Raw genomic sequence first — 19,581 nt, forward strand, 5'->3', positions numbered from 1 at the left:
TACTGAATAAAATGTATGCTACATAAAACAGTGCAAAAGTTTATTATTGCTTATGATCTATAGAGATATAAATGGAACTAATGCTAATTCATGGAAATGTAATATCACTTTAAAGATTTAAAAACTGATTTCTTCAAATATTTCTTCAAATAATCCTATAAAATAGTTAAAGTGGTAGAAGATAGTTATTTGTCACACATGTTTCTTATGTGCATGCTCCACTATTATCACGGTCTAAGTTGAAGGTTACTACTCCTCCTCCTCCCATGGATACTGAATTTTGTGAGAAGAAATAAACTAGAATTTTTTTTATTAACTGTCTTTACCATGTTGTCTGAGAGTAGTAGTAACTGCCCTATGAATAATGCTGCTGCTTTTCTTCTTTCTTCTTCCTCCTTTTCTCCTTCCTTTTCCTCCTCCCTTCCTCTTCCTTCTTCTCCTTTTTATTTTCTTGTTCTTCTTCCCTTTTCTTTTCTTCTTCCTACTCCTCCTCTTCCTCTTCTTCTTCCTCTTCTACTCCTTCTCATCTTCCTCAAAAAATAAAGTTCCTTGCCCATAATTCCATAGCTAGTAAGTACAAGAGCTGTCCATTTTCCTGACTTTGCTGCCTTTTAGAAGCTTCTATTCATACAATACTTAAAAGGGAATACAGCAAACAAATTCTATAGACAGCAGAAATATTTACCCTTACTCCTTCAAAATAGGGTCATGTTGAGAATTTTAAGTTTCAGAGGATCCAAATCCTGCTAATTTCACTCATCCTTCACCCATGGTATATATGATATTGAAGTGGATCATAGCATATAAGTCTAAGACTGACTATATTAGACTATAAGTTCCACAAAAGCAGAGAATGAGTATCTAAACTTTGAAAGTAGGTACTTAATAAACATTTGAGAAGTGCTACTGAATGAATAATGAATAATGATACCAGATTCCTGAAGGACATGAAAATGGAGTCAAAGTACAAATATTAACAAATTAAAAGACTTGACATAGAAGCCTGGGGGTAGATAGTATGTCTGTACACCAAGGATAAACCTTTGCGAAGTGCAGAGGATTCCATCACAAAATCAGGCATTAGACAATGAATCTTTCTGTTCAAAACAGCTCCTGAAAACTATCTTCTGGAAGAATTTGCAAAATTATCCATGGAAAGCATAGAGCTACCCTGATAAAATCTTTGAAATAAAAGCTTGTAAGTAGAATTCATCTCCAAATATGCTCCAACAGGTATATTTGTTCTCATGGAATTAAATGATATAACAGGATATTTAAGGAGTTATACTCTTAATTATGATGTCAGAGGCAAGGGAGTGAATAAATGGCTTAATTCTGCCACTTAGATGCTATGTAACCTATGATAAAAAGTCACTTAATAATGTCTCAGGGCTTCAGTTTTACCATCTATAAAATAAAAAAGCCTCATCATCCCCCTCCTCTCTGCTCCCTATAGAGAATATGCAAAAGAAATTAGAAATTTTATAAAAGAAGTACTCTGAGACTTTGTATTTATTCAAAACAATTCTTTTATCATTTTTATTTTCTTTTATCTAGCAGCTAGCATCATAGAAACCTTTTCTCAATGTACCACACTGAGGAAATGTCTAAGAATTCTCTCCCATCTCTTTCCCACTTGTTTACCCATCATACCTTGAACATGTTTTCTCTACATCTCTTGAAAAGAACTATTTTCTTTTATTTGATCCAAGCAGAAACTGAGACTAGTTTATCTATAAACTAATAGTTTAGCAGCAATAGAGAAAGCCTAAGGTAAGAACCAGCAAAAAGTCATACCTCTTCTTTTTCATAGATTTGAAGTGCTTTAATAGCTAGTCCAGAAAGCTTATTCCATATTAAATTCTCCAATGTAATGAGGGAGGCATTCAAATGTTTACAGAGCCACATCGCCTAAAAATGGAGAAAGGAAAACATCAGTAAAGAAAATGAATATATTTACCAAATTAAAATTCTATGATGCAATAAGTTATATTAAAATATTTAGATCCTTCTGCTTTCTATCTTTTATTTTTTAAAAGTTTTCAAATGTGTTTGTTTTTTTATAGCCATGGCCTTTCAGTGTTTAAGCACAATTATATCTAGAGATAGTAAGGCTAGACTATATGAATTCATTAGATTTAGAGCTAGAATGGTCATTTATCATTATCTTTTCCTGTCATCTTAGCCAATCTAAGAGGTGTAAGGTGGTACTTTAGAGTTGTTTTAATTTGCATTTCTATAATCAATTTAGAGCATTTTTTTCATATAACTACAGATGGCTTTAATTTCATCATCTGAAAATTGTTTATTCATAGACAATTTATCAACAAGGGAATGATTTGTATTCTTATAAATTTGACACAGTTCTTTATATATTTTAGAAATGAGACCTTTATAAGAAATGCTGGCTGTAAAGATTTTCCCCCCAGCTTTGTACTTCCCTTTTAATCATGTTCTTGTTGCTTTTTGTTTTTGGGGTTTTTTTGTTTGTTTATTTTTGTGAAAACTTTTTAATTTTATGTAATCAAAGTTGTCCATTTTGCCTTTCATAATGTTCTTTAGTACTTCTTTGGTCATAAATTCCTCCCTTCTTCAAAGATCTGATAAGTAAATTATCCCTTGCCCTCCTAATTTGTTTATGATGTCATTCTTTATGCCCAAAGGGTTTCTTAAAACAATAGGAAAGTAAAATTCCCTGACATTATTAGAGGATTTGGTAGGGGAGGACATAGGGAAAAAGATGAATTCTATTTTGAGCATATTGAATTGTTTATGGAATATCTAGTAATAACATCCAATAACCCAGTGGGACTAGAACACAGAAGAAATATTAGCACTAGATATTTAGAATTAGGAATCATTTGCTCATGATACAAGGTAAAGTGAGCAAAACAAGGAGAATACAGTAATATCATCATGATAATCGACTATGAATGGCCCAGGCATTCTGATCAATACAACGATCCAATTCCAAAAGACTCATAATGAAAAATGAGATTCACTTTCAGAGAAAGAATTGATGAACTGAGTAAAGCTTAAAGCTTTTTATTTTATTTTATTTTTCTGGTTTCTTTTTGGTAATGTTAGACAAAATGTGAAATTATATTTTGCATGATTTCGTATATATAATGGGTATTTTATTTCTTGCCTTCTCTAAAAGTGGGGGACAGAGTGGAAGGAAGGAGATAATTTGGAACTGAAAATAAAAATAAGTTTTTTAAAAAGAAATTGTCTTTTCAGAGATAACAACTAATCTCATGGGAACTTATGAGATCATCAAGCAAGAATAGTATAGACAAAAAAAAAAAAAAAACAGAAAGCCTTTGACAAAACTTTGGGAGACACTTATAGGCATGGTACTCAACAAAAAAAGTCTGAGAAGTATAGATTTTCATCCTTGACAATCTTTTTTTTTTCTGCTCCAATAGTTGAAAATAGGCAGGAGTAGTTTGCCTTTTTCACCTAGAAAGTACAATATACTTTTACCATCCTTCTTCAGGGCTCCTTAACATCTCTCATACTGCCACAGTCAGGTGACCAAAAATTCAGATAATTAGACAAACTCCACAATGTGCTACTGATACTCACTTTCCTGTAGTTTTAAGAAAGTTTTGAAGCTCATCAGGTTTTAGAGAATCCACATTGCCAGTACAATCTAGGCATATTGATTACCCTCCAAAAGTCTGCCTCTTTCTAGCAAGATTAAAGAAACCAGGAAGAACAAGGGGCACAAGAGACAGCGGCATAGGCCCCAAAAGAATGGGCAGTGATGCAGGCAGGGACCAACATCAACTGAAGCAGAATTGGCAGTGATACAGATAGCCTGAGCATCAAGATAGGCAACAAGCAGGTAGTGAAAATGAAGCAAGAAAGGCAGCAAATACAAGCACAAGTACACATGCAACTGTGGAAGTAGGGCAAGTGGGTCCAATGTAGTCCTTCACTAACTGTATTCTTGGCCTCTCTAAGGCCCCTCCACACTGCTGCCAGCACCATATTAGGGATCAAGTCCATCCATGATTTCCTTGTTTAAACGGATGAGAAGACATAAGAACCCATGCAAATACTGGAATGGATTCTTGAAACAACAGCCATGAGATTATGTCACTCACCATCAGGGCTGGGTGTTTCCCTTCCCAGAAACAAAGTGAACTCTCCAGTCCAGTGGTTTCTTAGATCCAGCCTCCAAGAAAACTTACTCAACAAGGACAGGCTACTTACTGAGACATTTTTATAACTAACCTCTTCCTTTTCATTCCATTTTCTATCTTCTGTGTGAAATTATCTATGCCTTTAGGGTCCCCCCTTGGGAGGAGAATCCCAGGAATATGGCAGATCATCAAAGGTTACATTTTGGGGAGTAGAGAAGTGGGGCTACCCTTTCCAAGGAGGGATGGAACTGTCTCTCTATAACTAGGATGTGAAGACAGGGATCCCTTAGCTAACTTTGTGGTAATTTCAGTCACTAAGATGAAAGTGAGAGAAAATACTAAATCAAAAAAAAAAAAAAGTAATTGAAATTGTCTTAGAAACTTATTGGTTCTAAAATCCTAAATGCAAATTAAAACAACTCTGAGGCACTACTTCATACCCATCAGAATGGCTAATATGATTAAAAAAAAAAAGTGGTATGTTGGAAAGGATATGAGAAAATTGGGACATAAATGTATTGTTGGTGGAGTTCTGAACTGATCAAACAGTTCACATTGGAGATCAATTTGGAGCTATGCCCAAAGGGTTATAAAACAGTTCACACCTTTTGGTGCAGCAATATCCTTGCTACCTCTATAGCTCAAAAACAGACAAAAAGGTATAGCAATGGGGAGAATCTACATCTACATTTTTTGAGTTGGCTAAGAGTTGGAAATTAAAAGGATACCCATCAATTGGAAAAAAAAAAAACTTATTGGTTCAAGAAACTGACATCCATCTGACTGAGCATGCTATCATAGCAACTGCATGAGAGAGTAATATTCCCAATTGAACCAACATTGTACCTTTGCTAAATAATTTTTCCAATATATTTGTGAGTAAAATTATTTTTGTTGAAGGTTATATGATCTACAAGTCTATTTCAATCCCAATCATGAACCACTAGATTGGCCTGCATCAGATCTACCCTGGAACATTAGTGATTTAAAGTGTAATAGGGACTAACTAATAAAGGTCCACTTCTCAGACATATCTGATATTCCCTGCTAATTTCAATACAATGCACAGAACTTTGGAGATCTAGTTCTGGCCAGGAGTGACTAACAGATATATTTCTATAGTCTGACAAGGAATTTTCCAATTGGCCTCAGGAAAAGACTACAATGACAGAGCTCAAACTGAGTTCTCATACAAAATTATCTATTGACACCTCTCCCTCAGTCCTTTGTTCTTCTCTGGAAATTTTCCAATAAGGAAGAAGAACTTCTATGAGCCTTCCGAGAGATATATCAACTTGACCATTATGGGGGCATGAATTCATGATGCCTATTTCTTTTTTGCATGTTTATTCTTTCCAGATCTTAGGTGAATAAATGACTAAAGAGAGAGAATGAATCAGGTAACCATTTTTTAAGTTATGAAAGATGGAAAGACCCATAAAAAATCCCTCAGCAATAAAAACTGATAGCAACAATAGCTGAGTCTAGAAAAAAGACATCCCTAAAGAAAGATCTATTGGATCTATCCAACTTGCTAAGATCCTGTGTCCTAGAAGCCAATTTTACCACACACAGAAATGAACTTTTTACAGACTCCAAGAAGTAAGAAAAGGACTCCCAAAGCCAGAAGATACATTTCAATCAAATATACCCCCCTCCATATATTTTATTCAGTACCTCTGAACAAGAGGTACAAGAGGAAAAGCATGCCCCCAATTGTTGGAAAAAATATCTTAATGATTTCTATCCTTACTAAATTTCAGTAAAGAGTCTTGTGAAGGTTAATAGGTATCAACTAGTTAATCAGTATTCGGAAGCCTACTCCACTTGGGAACAATCATAATAGAAAACCTTTTATTCATAAGTCACTCTCTGGGACCTCAGTATGCCAATATAAGTAGGAGTTAAAAGAATGAAGCCATAAGTGAGCAAAAGGAACATTTTTCATGATTATTGAGTGTCTGCAATTTTTCATTTTCATTGTTTATATTCTTTGACGACCAATCTAATTGAAGAATAACTCTTAGTCTTATATTGTTGTGTCATATCTGGATATAGGGTATAATCAAGATGTGAATTTTTCCCTTTGCATTGGACAGTTTCTCTTGTTATTCTGGCTGCATTGATTTTGCTCATATAAAAGCTTTTTAATATAACTGAAGTTGCCTTTTTAATTTTTTATGATCACCCCTGAGAAGCCGCATAAAATAATAGAAAGCTAGTCATGGAGACTAAAAGACATAGGTTTAAATTATACCTCTGACACATACTGTTTAACTCCAAGAAAGTCATTTAACTTTTCACTGTCCTAAGAAACTCTTTGTGACAAGTTATAGATAAGTTGCTGACAGGCATTGGTAGAGGGAATTTCTTCACAAAAGTTATCTAAACTCATGAAATAAAAGGCCCAGATCAGGTAAAAATAAACCCAAACATTCTTGCTTTCAAGGGATACAATACATTGTCTTAAGGAGATACAATGTGGAGAAAAAATATAAACATAATATGTCCAGTGTAATTTAAGGAGGGGTTTAGCAGTAAGAACTGGGGAAGATGAGGAAGAAAAGATAAGGAAGTTATGTGAACTTGGAGAAAGACATGGATTCTGAAAGACAGAGATTAGGAGTAAATACATTCAGATATCTATGTAAATTAGGCAAAAATGAAACAATCTTTGTCCCTAAGGAATTTACTTTCTGTGGGGACTAGGAGAGGAACACAACAGGTAAGTAAATATATTCACAAGACATACAGAATAAAGATACATTAGAGAGGGAGGGCATTAGTAGCAGGGATGATCAGGAAAGTATTATAGAATATAGTATTATAGTATAGTAATATAGTATATAGAAGTATTAGAACTAAGGCTTGAGGAAATGAACAGGGAACACATCCAGGCATGGAAAGCAGTAAGTAAAATGAAATGAGAGAAAGCAAACTATATGTGAGGAAAGGCAAGCTCTCCAGTTTGGCAGGAGCAAAGAGTGCAGGAAGGAAAGTTTAATATATATATACATATATATACATATATATATATATATATATATATATATATATATATATATATATATATATATATATTATATATTTATTTTTATATGTATAAAGCTAGAAAGATAGATCAAGGCTGAGTTATAAAGGGCCTTAAATGCCAAAGAGGAATTTACACTTGTTCAGAGGCAATCAAGAGTCACCAGATATCTTTGAGTAGGGAGTGACAGTTAGATCTGTACTTTAGGAAAATCAGTTTGTCATCTTTGTGAAGGATGTATGATGGAAGGGAGAGAAGAGCAGAGAGACTAATTAGGAAGCAATATTGCATAATCCAGACAAGAAGGCTTGAATTAGGATAGTGGCCATGTGAATAGAAAGGAGTCAGATGGGAGCAATGTTGTAGAGATGTAAATGACAAAATTTGGCAACCAAAGGGATATGTGGGTAAAGTAAATAGTTATGAATAATAATGAGACTCCTAATCTTGGAAATTCTTAATAATGTCCAGGTCTGAAATAGAGAAATATGGAATTGGAATAAATTTGAGTCCATAGATAATGAAAAATACAGTAAGTTTGGATCTATAAATAATGTGTAGCAATAATAAATTATTGCTTTGAACATGAAAAATCTAGATATTTACAGGACATTCAGTTAGCAATTTCCAATAGGTAATTAATGATTTGTGATTGAACTTCAGGAGAAAGACAGAAGCTGTTTATAGATTTAGGAATCAATTACATAGAGATGACAATTAAACCTATGAAAGATGAAGTAACCAAGTGAGAAAAACAAGGCAGTTTAGAGCCAGTTAGTAGAAACAAACAGGCTAATAATAGGCCACAAAAACTGCATTATATGACAACATAACATTACAATTGATATAAAATAAGCAAGTTCAGCTAAATATCCATTCCAATTACACAATTTTCTTCTTATAATCAGAATGATTGCCCTGAGTCAACAAAACAACCTCAAATTATGTTCAGCATTCTCTTTTTTTATTCTTTATTATTATTATTATAGCTTTTTATTGACAAAGCATATGCAGGGGTAATTTTTCAACATTGACCCTTGCACTCCCTTCTGTTCTGAATTTTCTCCTCCTCCCTTCCATCCCCTCCCCTAGATGGCAGGTAGTCCCATACATGTTAAACATGTTAAAATATATGTTAAATACAATATTTGTATACAAATGTATACAATTATCTTGTTGAACAAGAAAAATTGGATTTAGAAAGAAGGTTCTGGGAAGAAAAACAAAAACAGCATTCTCTTTTAAGAAGGCAAGGAAATGTATCATTTGAGAAAAGTTTCAATCAAGAATGGTTCAAAAAAATCTTTTAACTGTGTAGGTACATATAAAGATCCAATTATTTCTACAATCAAGTTAAATTAAACTATATATTCCCTGCTTCCAAACCATGTCCTGTACTTTCATAATCCTGTGTTTTTGCTTGTTATTTCTTATACCTGGAATGTCCATCTCCCTTTTTCTTCCCCTATCAATTCTTTCATATCCATTAAAGTATAATTCAAGTGCCACCTTCTACAGAAATACTGTAGCCCACCTCTTCTCCTCCATCAATATTGACCTTTTCCCTTGGACTTCATGTACCATTGTTTTACATCTCTCATGTAAGATCATATACTTCACATAACTAGATATGTTTGCAACTTCAGACCCTTACTAGCTCCTTTGACAACAGGGACTTTTCTAAACTTTGGAGCTCCCTCTGTGCCTAGTACAGGGCTCTCTACATAAAGTAGATGCTTAATAATTGTTGTATCTCAAAAATTCACTTATAGGGAGCACCTAATTCCCCATCAGTGCTGGGTGAATGAGATGCTACTATAAAATAACAATACAATGTACTTACAATAGTCGTTTTCCCAGAGGCAGGTGGGCCCAATATAAAAATCCTTGGCACTATGGAATGAAAAGATTTAAATATCAAATTTCAGCATCACAAAGCATCCTCCCATGTCTGCTGTACTCTGGGTGTATTTATTCCTCTCCTCCCCAGGATTTCATTTTCCTTAAATGACACAACCATTTGTAACAGGGCTATGCCGGAGATACTATTACTGTAGAACATATTCTCTGTGTTTAGAGAGGTAAGTGATCACTGAGATGGTTTATTTTTCTTACTCCAAGGGGACACAGATAAGGTAGCTTACTTACTGAACTAATAAATATCAAGAACAATTGGGATTTCAACCAACATAAAGCATTTTAAACAGGAACTTTGTCTCCAAGACGCTCTCCCAAATAAAGCTGTATTTTATGTAAATCGACCTTCAAAAGCATTTTTATATTTATGCTTTTTTTATTTAGCAAATTGTATTCAACATCATTTTACTGAGAGAAATAATAGGAGGGAGTCCATAGTGTCTGAACTAGATTTATAAAACCCAAGATAAGAATGTCTTTGTTTTCAAATATGGGCATTTCTATGCAAATAGGAAATGCTGCCTGAGAATTTCTGTCATAGTTTGATACTCCCTGCCCTAAAATAATTCCAAAATGGCCACATAATTAGTTTGGGGTCTCTGGTGATTTTGAAGGAAAAGATTGCCATCTTAAGATTTGGAATAGGTAAGTGATTAACTGCAGTCAGGACTAAAGGAAGAAGAGACCAGATGTCCTCTGGAGAGCTTTCCCACACCAAGGTGCTACACAGATTCCCTAGAGTATGTGGTCTTGACTATCATGTTGCTGTTGGATTTTTTTAATGCTAGGTGAAAGGAGGGAATGTTTCATTCACTAACAAAGGATAGCAACATTGTAGATTCATCCACCTTCTGTTCCTTGCTTAGCTATTGGCTCTGGGAATATAGCTAATAATTGTATTCTCTGTAGGCCATCTTTTTCTATCATTTTTACATAACATTTTTAAGATTTGCAAAGCACTATCCTCAAAGAAAACCTAGGAAGTAGAAAGTGCAAGTAATAAATAGCACTATTCCCATTTTACATACAAGGCAAACTGCTAGTGCCAAAGCCAGCTCCTGAGCCCAGGTCTTTTGGCTACAAGTGCAAAGTTTCTTCATCATTCCCATGATTGCCTCTGTAAGATATAGCCAAGTCCTGATAGCCAAACCGACAGACAAAGATCAGTTCAGTTAGACATGGATCTCATTTAATTTTCCTAGAAGCTTTTCTGAGAGGACATAAAGAAGGGACTAGATAGTGAGAACACAGGAAAGGAAGTATGGTACCTTTCAAAAAAGAAAACTAAATGTTAAAGGGAATACAAGTGACCTCCACATCTCCGAGAGGATGCTCTCTTTCAGACAGTTCATTATCCAAATTCAGTGTCTTTTCTCATCATTGCTGGGTAGGACTAAGAAAACTGAATTAAAATTACCTCTGGGAATGTTTTCCCTAGGAAGTCCTACTTACCTCACTCTTTTTTTTTCAACAACATTTTCTATCCTATAATTTAGACAAACAATTCCTTAGTCCATACTCCCTATTCTATTTAACATTAAAAGGAGGTCCCTTCCTTGCCAGTTTCTGTGCTTTTATCCTTGAACATTTTATGCAGTTAAAGATTCAAAAATAGATTTCGGATTAAGATCCACAATGAATAATGAAAGGGACTTATTACTACAGATCATCAGTCTAACTCAACAAGCTCTGTGGAAGGGGCATAGATGCTGCCTTCAGATGTGTATATAAGAGTCTTGTCCTCTTTCTTCCCTCCTTCCTTTTCCATATTGAATGGAGTAGGATGAGGTGTAACATGAATAAGGACTCATAAATAAGGTATGATTTCAGTACAAATATTTTAGACCATCCAGAAGGGCCCCAACATAGAAGACTTTACCTAATTTATCCTTGTAAGCTGATCTAACACTGGCAAGGGGAGCTATTTGCTTTGTTCAAGCTATTCCCTAGACCTGTAATGCTTTTCACAATCCTGTCTATCTAGCCAAATTCTTCCCACAGGTTAGTTCAAATCTCATCTCCTCCATGAAACTTCCCCTGAACACTTCAGCTCCTGTTATCTCCCTCACCTCTGAAATCCTATAATATCAATCATTGGTACCACTCATTTTGATGCTTAAACATATTTTGTGTCGTGTTATTTAGCTTTTCATTTTTACCTATTTTATCTGATCTAGACTGATTTTTTTGGGACAAGGATCATGTCTCAGACTTTTTTGTATATCCTACTGAGCCAAGAATGAAGACAGAGTGAGGGCATTCAATGAATGTCTGTTAAATTAATACATGAAAGAGCTATGGTAGCAGGCATATCATATGCCATCTACTTTTTGTCACCTATATGATATCCTTCTTTCCAAAGATGTTAAAGACTTTCTTCTTCCTCCTCCTCCTCTCCCTTCTCCTTAGCAACATATATTTTCTGGCCACCTAAAAGTGAATATACTTGACCTAAGTCTTTTCCTTTTCCAATCCATTTCACATGCTTACCAAAATAATTTTCCTAGTGCACAGGACTGATGATACTTCCTTTTTTCAAAAACCTTCTGTGGCTAATTACTGACTATCAAAAAATACAGACTTAGTCCTCTACAATCTGACTTGGAATTGCCTTCTCAGACTTTTTTTATATTCCTCTCTTTCCTACTCCTTTATGTTCTTGTGAAAGTAAACTGCTAGTTGTTTCCTGGCTCTCGGAGTATTCTGAGAATTTGTGCAGGCCATCCATCAAGCCTAAGAATCCACCTTTTGCTCATCTTTGACTACTGAACATCTTTTCTTCCTTTAAAGATTATCTCAAGTGCCACTCCTCCACAAGTCTTCCATGATCATTACAACCCAAGGTTATCTCTTCTAGTTCTTCTTTTCCAATAGTCCTTTGTCTGGACCTCTTTTTGCCTCTAACACACTGAACTGATGATACTCATTTGTATGCATGTTTTACCCCTCCCCAGTAGACTGGAAGCTTGTGGCTAGAGACTCTATTATTCTTTTTCATCTATTTATCACCAGCATCTAACACAAGACTGTGTACCTAAAATTATTTAAAATGAATGCTTGCTGAGTGATTGCAAGGCACTCATTGCACTATGCTATATACAAGGCAAAACATGGCAAATCTAAGACTAAGCCTCTCTTCTAGAAGCTTATAAGCTTGCCAAAAGAATGCCCTGGGTACTGAAGCCTCTAGAAACTGAAAAGAGAGAGAGATTGGTGAGTTATTATGGCCAGAGAAATCTTCATAGAGAAGATGGGCTTTGATGTGGGCCTTTGGAGGAGGAAATTTGAATAAGAAGATATATAGAAGAAAGGAGGCTATTCTAGGTGGAAAATTGGCCTGTCCAAAGATCCAGAGGAAAGGAAGAATAGAGGTTTGTTCAGACAAAAGTGAAGGAGAGTACATAGAGGAATGATGAGATCCAAAGCTGGTTTTAGCTTGTTCTATGTATAACCTCTGTCTGCTTCTCCAAAGCTTTGGTTCATTTGAATTGGCCCTGTGTTTCTGTGTGTTTCAATGACCCTCTTTTGACCCTCTTTTCTCTCTCTCTCTCTCTCTCTCTCTCTCTCTCTCTCTCTCTCTCTCTCTCTCTCTCTCTCTCTCTCTCTCTCTCTCCTCTCTCTCTCTCTCCTCAGAAAAAAAGAAGACATACCCAGTCCAGTGCGCTTCTAGTAAAAGCCTGAGACCTAAATTACTCATTCATCTTGACAAAGTTATCTTACTTGGAAAGCTGCAGGGAAAACCCTCCCCTTATTGGTTTCCGTAAGTGGCACCAAAATTGTACACAATCTATGAAAATGCTTTAAAAGGGGAACATCAGCTGCCTTTCTCTCCATCTAATTTCTCTCTCGAACATTATGTGATTAATTCTGGTTTTTTAAAATCTAACACCTTGAAACTCCAGCCCGGCTCATGAGTAATTATTTATAAACAGTGTCATAAAAGACTGCTTGAGTGCCAAGAGTAATCAACTTCTTCAAACCACTTCAAAGGAAATCAAAAAACCTTTCCATCCACAGATCCTTTTGAGGTTGAACTAGGAGTGTGATTTAAAATTCACAAGAAAACCCTTAGGTATTGGAGCTTTAATACACAGCTTTCTTGGACAAACGTTTGATAAAAAACGAAACATACCATTATATACACCATCTCATGCTTTAATATTGCCCAGGGCTACTGTAAATGCTCACTTTGTACTAAATCTGCTTTTCTCTGTGCTTAGGGGCTGGCAGCCAATGTGGCAGCGGTCTAGCCTCCTTTGCTCATCTACACACTCTCCAGGGATCTGTCTGAAGGCCTGCTCCCCCTTTGCACCTGACACTGGGCATGTCGCTATGTATTGTGTTTAACCCCCACTCACCCAAATCCAGGACCAATTAGCATAGGAGTTGGAGACTGGTGTGCCAGTTAACAAAGGCCCCTTCACTTTGCCTATGGAGAAAGACATGGTAGTCTAAGGCAATGGCCCAGATGATTCAAGCCCCTTTAAAAATACCTTCAAATTACACCAGAAAAACTACTATTTGGCTAGATGGATGACCTGAGTTTTAACCCCAGCTAGACTACAAACTAGCTGTGTGATCTTTCATAAGTCATTTTCCTTCTTTGGAGCTCAACTTCCACATCTGTAAAATGAAGGGATAGATATAAATCCTAAAATATTGAGAACAAGTCTTTTTTTGATAGGCAATAATTGATAATTGCCTATCAATTGGCAATTGATAGGAGTTGCCAAACTACTATGGTATATAAATGAAATGGGTTATTACTGCTATCCCTTAATTCAGAATTCAAAGAAACATGGGAAGATATACAAACTGATAGATGCAGAATAAAGGAAGCAGAAAGCTATAGAGGGAAGAGAGTACACACAAAGATAGCAACACTGCAAATGAAAACAATAAAAATTGAATGCTAAGTAAATTAAATGAGCTTAGCCCTTGAAAAGAGAGGAGAAAATGTACCACCCTCTTTTCCTTAAAAAGATGTGGAATGTCACAGAGTATCTGTGATATCACAGATGTGATGTCTGTGAAATCTGATTCAGTTGATATGCTGATTTATTTTACTAAACTGCTTCTTTCCTCTTTTTTATTCTTTATACCAGGGGATGATTCGCTGGAGAAGGAAGGGGGAAGAGAGCTATCTTTAGAAGGTGATACAAAAATAAGCAATCAGGAATTTTTCTCAAATGAAGGAGTTGGACTAAATTTTTGAAATCCCATCCAATTCTTACATTCTAGTCAGTGACACCAAGTAAAGGAAATTTACAATTCCTAGAAGATTCAGTATCCAGAGTTTTACAATTCCTAGAAGATTTAGTCTCCAGAATATTACTTTGGTACTTCTTTTATAAAAAAAAAATGTGTTCATGTTCAAGATTGCAAGCTCCTAGAGGATAAGGATTTTATCTTAGATCTTATTCCCTATAGTATATAACTCAGAAAGTTTTATTGCAGTTTTTGTTATTTTTTTTTTCCTTTTACTTAGCTGAAGACCTCATTTCTCAGTTTGTCAGGATAGTCTTATTAAAAAAATAATATTACATCACTTCTATAGAATTTTTAAGGTTTACCAGAAAAAAATTACTCTAATAATAGAATGCAAAACACTATTCATTAAGTAAAAGAGAGATTTTTGAAGGAAAGCAGAGTGAGACATCTTTCTGACACTCTTAATAATATACCAGAAGGGCACCTCCCTATTCTTAACTAATAGTACCACAGCAGGCCTAGATTGAGAAGTGAATTAAAAATAGTCTTTCAGCAAATGTATTCTACTGAAGCTCACCTCTTCCTTGAAAAAGAAGTAAATCACTGGCCTTCTAGCCTTCAATTTCCCTATTTTAAAATGAGGGAGTTGGACTGGATGAACTCTAAATGTCCCTTAAGCCATAAAATTATGTGAATCGACTAAATGTCCTTGACTTGGGTACTCTGACACTCCTTCAAGCTCAACATGCTGAATCCATTATTCCCATGAACCACAAACTCCCTCAAATTATCTGTTAATTTCCTGATTTCTATTGATGATGGTACTAATCCCCAATGCCACAGTCTGGAAACCTCAAGAGATTTTTTTGGTCATTTTTTTTTAAATCTCTTTCTTCTCCTTCCCTCCCCCCTTAATATCCAATCAGATGCCAACCTCCTTTTTATTCTGCATGAATATTATTACTGCAATTACCCTAGTTCTGATTCTTATTTATTTCTTCTCTTTTCAAGATCTCATGATTCTATATTTGACTCCTTCTATAAATTTGACCTATTCTAATTTGTATACATGTATTGCCTCTCTAAACTGTGATTTCCTTGAACAAAGGAATTATGTCATTTTCAAGGGGTTATTTTTGCAACACAGTATCTTAAACAGAAGTGTTACATATTAACACATAGGAAAACAGCATTTCTTAAATGGAGGTTATTATCAGTATCTTCTTAAAGAGAAAAGTTTTATTTGTGTCTTTTGTCTTTGCATCATAATAATTTCCAACTCCACTGCAGATCAAAACCCTCTCTTCTGACAAAGGAAAACATACAAATAAAAAAATCTCAGACAAAGAATGTGTCTTACAATGTATGTTCATTGTTCTTTTCCAGTAGACCACCATCTCTCTACTGTGAGGGAGAATACATGTTCTGCACTGTGTCTTGCATCTATCCTCTCCTATTTACTGCTACCATTCTAATATGGATGCTCATTACCACTCTTCTTCCAGCATGTTTCCCACTTCCTCCATCTTCTTTCCTCTAATACATTCTTCATCCTGCTTGTAGGCCAACATTTATTCTTACAGTTGGTTTTATCTTTCCTCTGTCAGGGCGACTAGGTGGAGAAGTGGAGTCAGGAAGACTTATCTCTTAAATCCAAATCCAGCTTCAGATACTTACTAGCTGTGTGAACTTAGGCAAGTTCTTTAACCTCTTTTACCTCAGTTTTCTCATCTGTAAAATATGCTGGAGAAGGAAATGGCAAGCCACTTCTGTATCACTGCCAAGAGAACCCCAAATAGGATCTTGAAGAGTCAGACACAATTAGAACAACTTCTCTTTTTAAAATTCTACACAGACTCTTTATTACCCGTGGAGGATCTTTCAAACTCCTTTGCCTGGCATTCAATGCCTCCCCCAATTATGCTACCAATTTAGTAATTTTTTCCTCAATCTACTCTTTGTCATGTATTCTTTCACTAATATGTCCAGCATTTTCCTGCTCTCATGTCCTTTCTCATGCTGCTCCCTACACCTAGAATATTTTCCATGTCCTCTTTATCTTTTGAATTTTTAAATCTATTTTTAAAGCCCAGTTGAAATACTACTTCTTCTTCCATGAAGACTCCCTTCTGTCAGTAACATTTCCTCATTCACACAGGAATTGTGTCATTCACACAACAATTTATTTTCACACTCTTCTAAAGGGGGAACTTTGTCCTATCCCCTAAAGGAATATCAAAATCTAAATACTTCATTGCACTTAAGTAAACAAATATTGTTCTTTGTTGTTGTACACTTTATATTCTGTAAGTTCCTCATTTGGGCTTGGGAGAAATCAGTTAATCAGAGGTCTGCTGATAACACCCCACATACACACTTCTATTAGAACAGGTCAAATTTATAGAAGTCAAACATAGATATTGGGTACTACAGTTATCTATAAGTAGTATAACAGTTCCCACGAAGGCCTTAAGTTCCATGAAGAAAGAGATCACATCTTACCTAAACTTCAGACTTCCCCTCAGTACTCAGAACAACAAAACAAAACAAAACTCTGCTCATTAATAGGTGCTCAGTGAATGATTATAGAATCAGCACACCAAAATCTTTCTAGAAGGAGTAAGGTGCAGTCAGACCTAGAAGTAGCAGGATGAACTAGTTTCTAGATTAAAAGAACTTTACTGCCCTAAGAATATCAGATTAATTTGATAGGTGAGAATGGCCTTGGGTGATGCTAGAGGCCTGAAAAGGGAAAGAATTTGGCTTTTTCTTTTGACCACACTTCGAAGAGATATGATAACTGATGATACCAATGCAATTCCACCTCAGCTATCCTGAGACTACATTTGAGCTGGGGCACAAAACAAATTGTGTGCAACAGACATGATAGAATCAATAGGACACAATTTGCATGGTAAGAGAATTTCTCTCTCTCCCTTCTTTCCTCTCTGCCCACTACTACTTAAGAGCATGTCACATTGACAGCCATCCGAACACCACCATGACACGTCAAAGCCCCTCTCTGAATCTCTAAGCCCTAATTTCACTGATGCTCTGGTAGATCTTTCATAATGGCTTATGTTCTGATTTGAAAGAAACATCAAAGCACCATGACATCAGTTCATCCTGACAGCTCATGCAGAACAGAAATGATAGTTCACTTGTGCATAGCCAAATATAATCTGCCTAAGGGTGAACAGTTTGTAAATCAAATAATTTGAGAGAGTGTACAAGCATTCCTTGTTCAGGATACATCTTTCCTCACCAATTCATCAGCTTTGGATTTCTGTTCATGCAGATATGTTCTTTAGCAGAAGTGCTCCAAGCACTAGAACTCATTAACAGATAATGAACTAATCAAAAAAGCAGAGATGCTGCCTATCCAGGTAGGACAGGAAGCCAAATTTACACCTGACAAGAGGGGTAATTAGAGAGCTTTAATGACAATAGGAAATATCAGATAGGGCACTAGAAGCATTAATAATTGATACCATGGAAGGCTCCAACATTTTCATTTTTATAACTGTTCAAGTGCATTTTATTATGTGCTATTAAAAAAATTAAAGCGTCTAATTAATTAACTATTCCAAATTCCCATTCTGTATTCCCTTCAAACAGCAAATTAAACTTTTTTCTATCGATAGATCACCATAATTATAAATATTAAGCTATAGTTCTTGAGACCTTACCCATATCATTGTCCCGTTCTAAGTGTTCCAACATAAACTGAATGGGCTCCTTTGGTTGATGAATCAAGAGTTCTTGTAGCATGATCTGCAATGAATTGGGGTCAGATCGGAAGGAAGCAAAGTCAGCATCTCATGAGATTAAAGGAACCAGCATTTTAAATGCCCCACCACAGACTCTGGGAAGCTCTAGTCTGAAAGATGTTGCCACAGATGTAACTGATCATAATTTCCTTATCTTGCTACCAAATCTCCCCTTCTCCTACCCCTTACAGTACTCACCCAGAATTCTGAGAGTTCAACATGCCAGTTGGCAATTACTTGTGTTCATATGGGCAGAATGACAAGAGAGATGCCTCTTTCAACTGAAATAGTGTATATTTTGAATGAAGTAGAGAAATGAGGAAGAGAGTGTGAGTCTACTTCTTATTGAACTCATCTTTTCCAGCAAAGTTTCTGAGGTCTGATAATATACACAGTGGGATAGACATAGGGCTAGGGTGAACATGCAAAGAGTGCTTTATTCACCAGGTCTTTCTGTCTGTCTGTCTGTCTGTCTGTCTGTCTATCTGTCTGTCTGTCTGTCTGTCTGTCTCTCTCTCTCTGTCTCTTCTCTCTCTGTCTCTGACTCTGTTTCTCTTTTCTTCTCTCTTTATTTCTCTCATTCTTCATGGCAATGTTGCCTACTGAACTTCACTACAATCTGAATGGGACTATCTAGCCATGTTCAGAAAAAAAAGAGAAAAAGCATAAAAAGAAAGTTTCTGATGAAAGCTGAATATGCATGTGTGTCAGCACATTTTTTTTTTAACTTAAGATAATTGCTATGGAATTTTTAGTTCCTGCAGGGAACTAATACCAAAATTTTAGAGATTGCTCTGGTCTCTGAGGTGAGTTCCTATTTTGGACAAATCACTTCTATCTCAGCCTCACTTTCCTCCCATATAAAATGAAGGGGTTGGAATAAATGGCTTCTGAGGTCCTTTCCAACTTGACATTCAATGATTCTAGTGCATCCAGAATCATTCTTCACCCCTATTAGTAGGCTAATCTCACTGATATAACAGTGCCTCTTTTTCTAATAGTTTAAATTTGTTCATCTACTTATAAAAGTTTATTTCTTTCTTTGTCTCTTCCCAGTCTTTCAGAGGTGTAGGGTTTTTGTTAGTACCCTTTGCAGATAAACTTTTCCAAAGCCCAACTCTTGTTTTTAACTGTTGTGGAGAGCAAAAATTACCGCAAATGTATCATTACTGAAAACGGGGATAGAAGGAAGAATCCCGCCAATCCCAGTTCCCCACTGGAGAAGGGTCTGGGAATCCTGGTTGAGTCAAGTCCCTGATGTGAAAGTCCCTTTACTGGAGCCCATTCTTCCGGGCCCTGGGCCTTTCGGCGCCCCTTCACCTGCCTCACCCAGGTCAGGGCCTTTGATTTTTTCTGTCCTGGTAATCCCAAGAGCCGAACAGGGGGAAACAATTCTAGGACTTAGCCTTTCGACCAACGACTGCAGAAATGTCACTCTACAAAGAATCGCGATCCTCACAAGTTGCTAATACAGCAATAGAGGCTAATACATGACAAATGC

General features: G+C 35.9%; 1 protein-coding gene across 7 annotated transcripts in view; it reads right to left on the reverse strand.

Moving 5' to 3' along the window:
• Positions 1-19,581, reverse strand: part of AK8 (adenylate kinase 8) — a 151,768-nt gene that overhangs the window by 131,843 nt on the left and 344 nt on the right. For 5 of the 7 annotated variants that reach the window (XM_074293984.1, XM_074293980.1, XM_074293979.1 and 2 more), the window contains exons 2-4: positions 18,000-18,084; positions 9,026-9,075; positions 1,798-1,911 (exon numbers count right to left, since the gene is read on the reverse strand). In XM_074293984.1, the coding sequence (XP_074150085.1) occupies positions 1,798-1,911; positions 9,026-9,075; positions 18,000-18,084 (249 nt within the window). Of the gene's footprint in view, positions 1-1,797; positions 1,912-9,025; positions 9,076-17,999; positions 18,085-19,233; positions 19,332-19,409; positions 19,580-19,581 lie in introns of those variants that run through there. The other 2 variants (XM_074293985.1, XM_074293986.1) reach the window with 2 other exon arrangements.

This window comes from Sminthopsis crassicaudata, chromosome 2 (assembly GCF_048593235.1).
Source record: "Sminthopsis crassicaudata isolate SCR6 chromosome 2, ASM4859323v1, whole genome shotgun sequence".
In the NCBI taxonomy this organism is placed as follows: domain Eukaryota; kingdom Metazoa; phylum Chordata; class Mammalia; order Dasyuromorphia; family Dasyuridae; genus Sminthopsis; species Sminthopsis crassicaudata.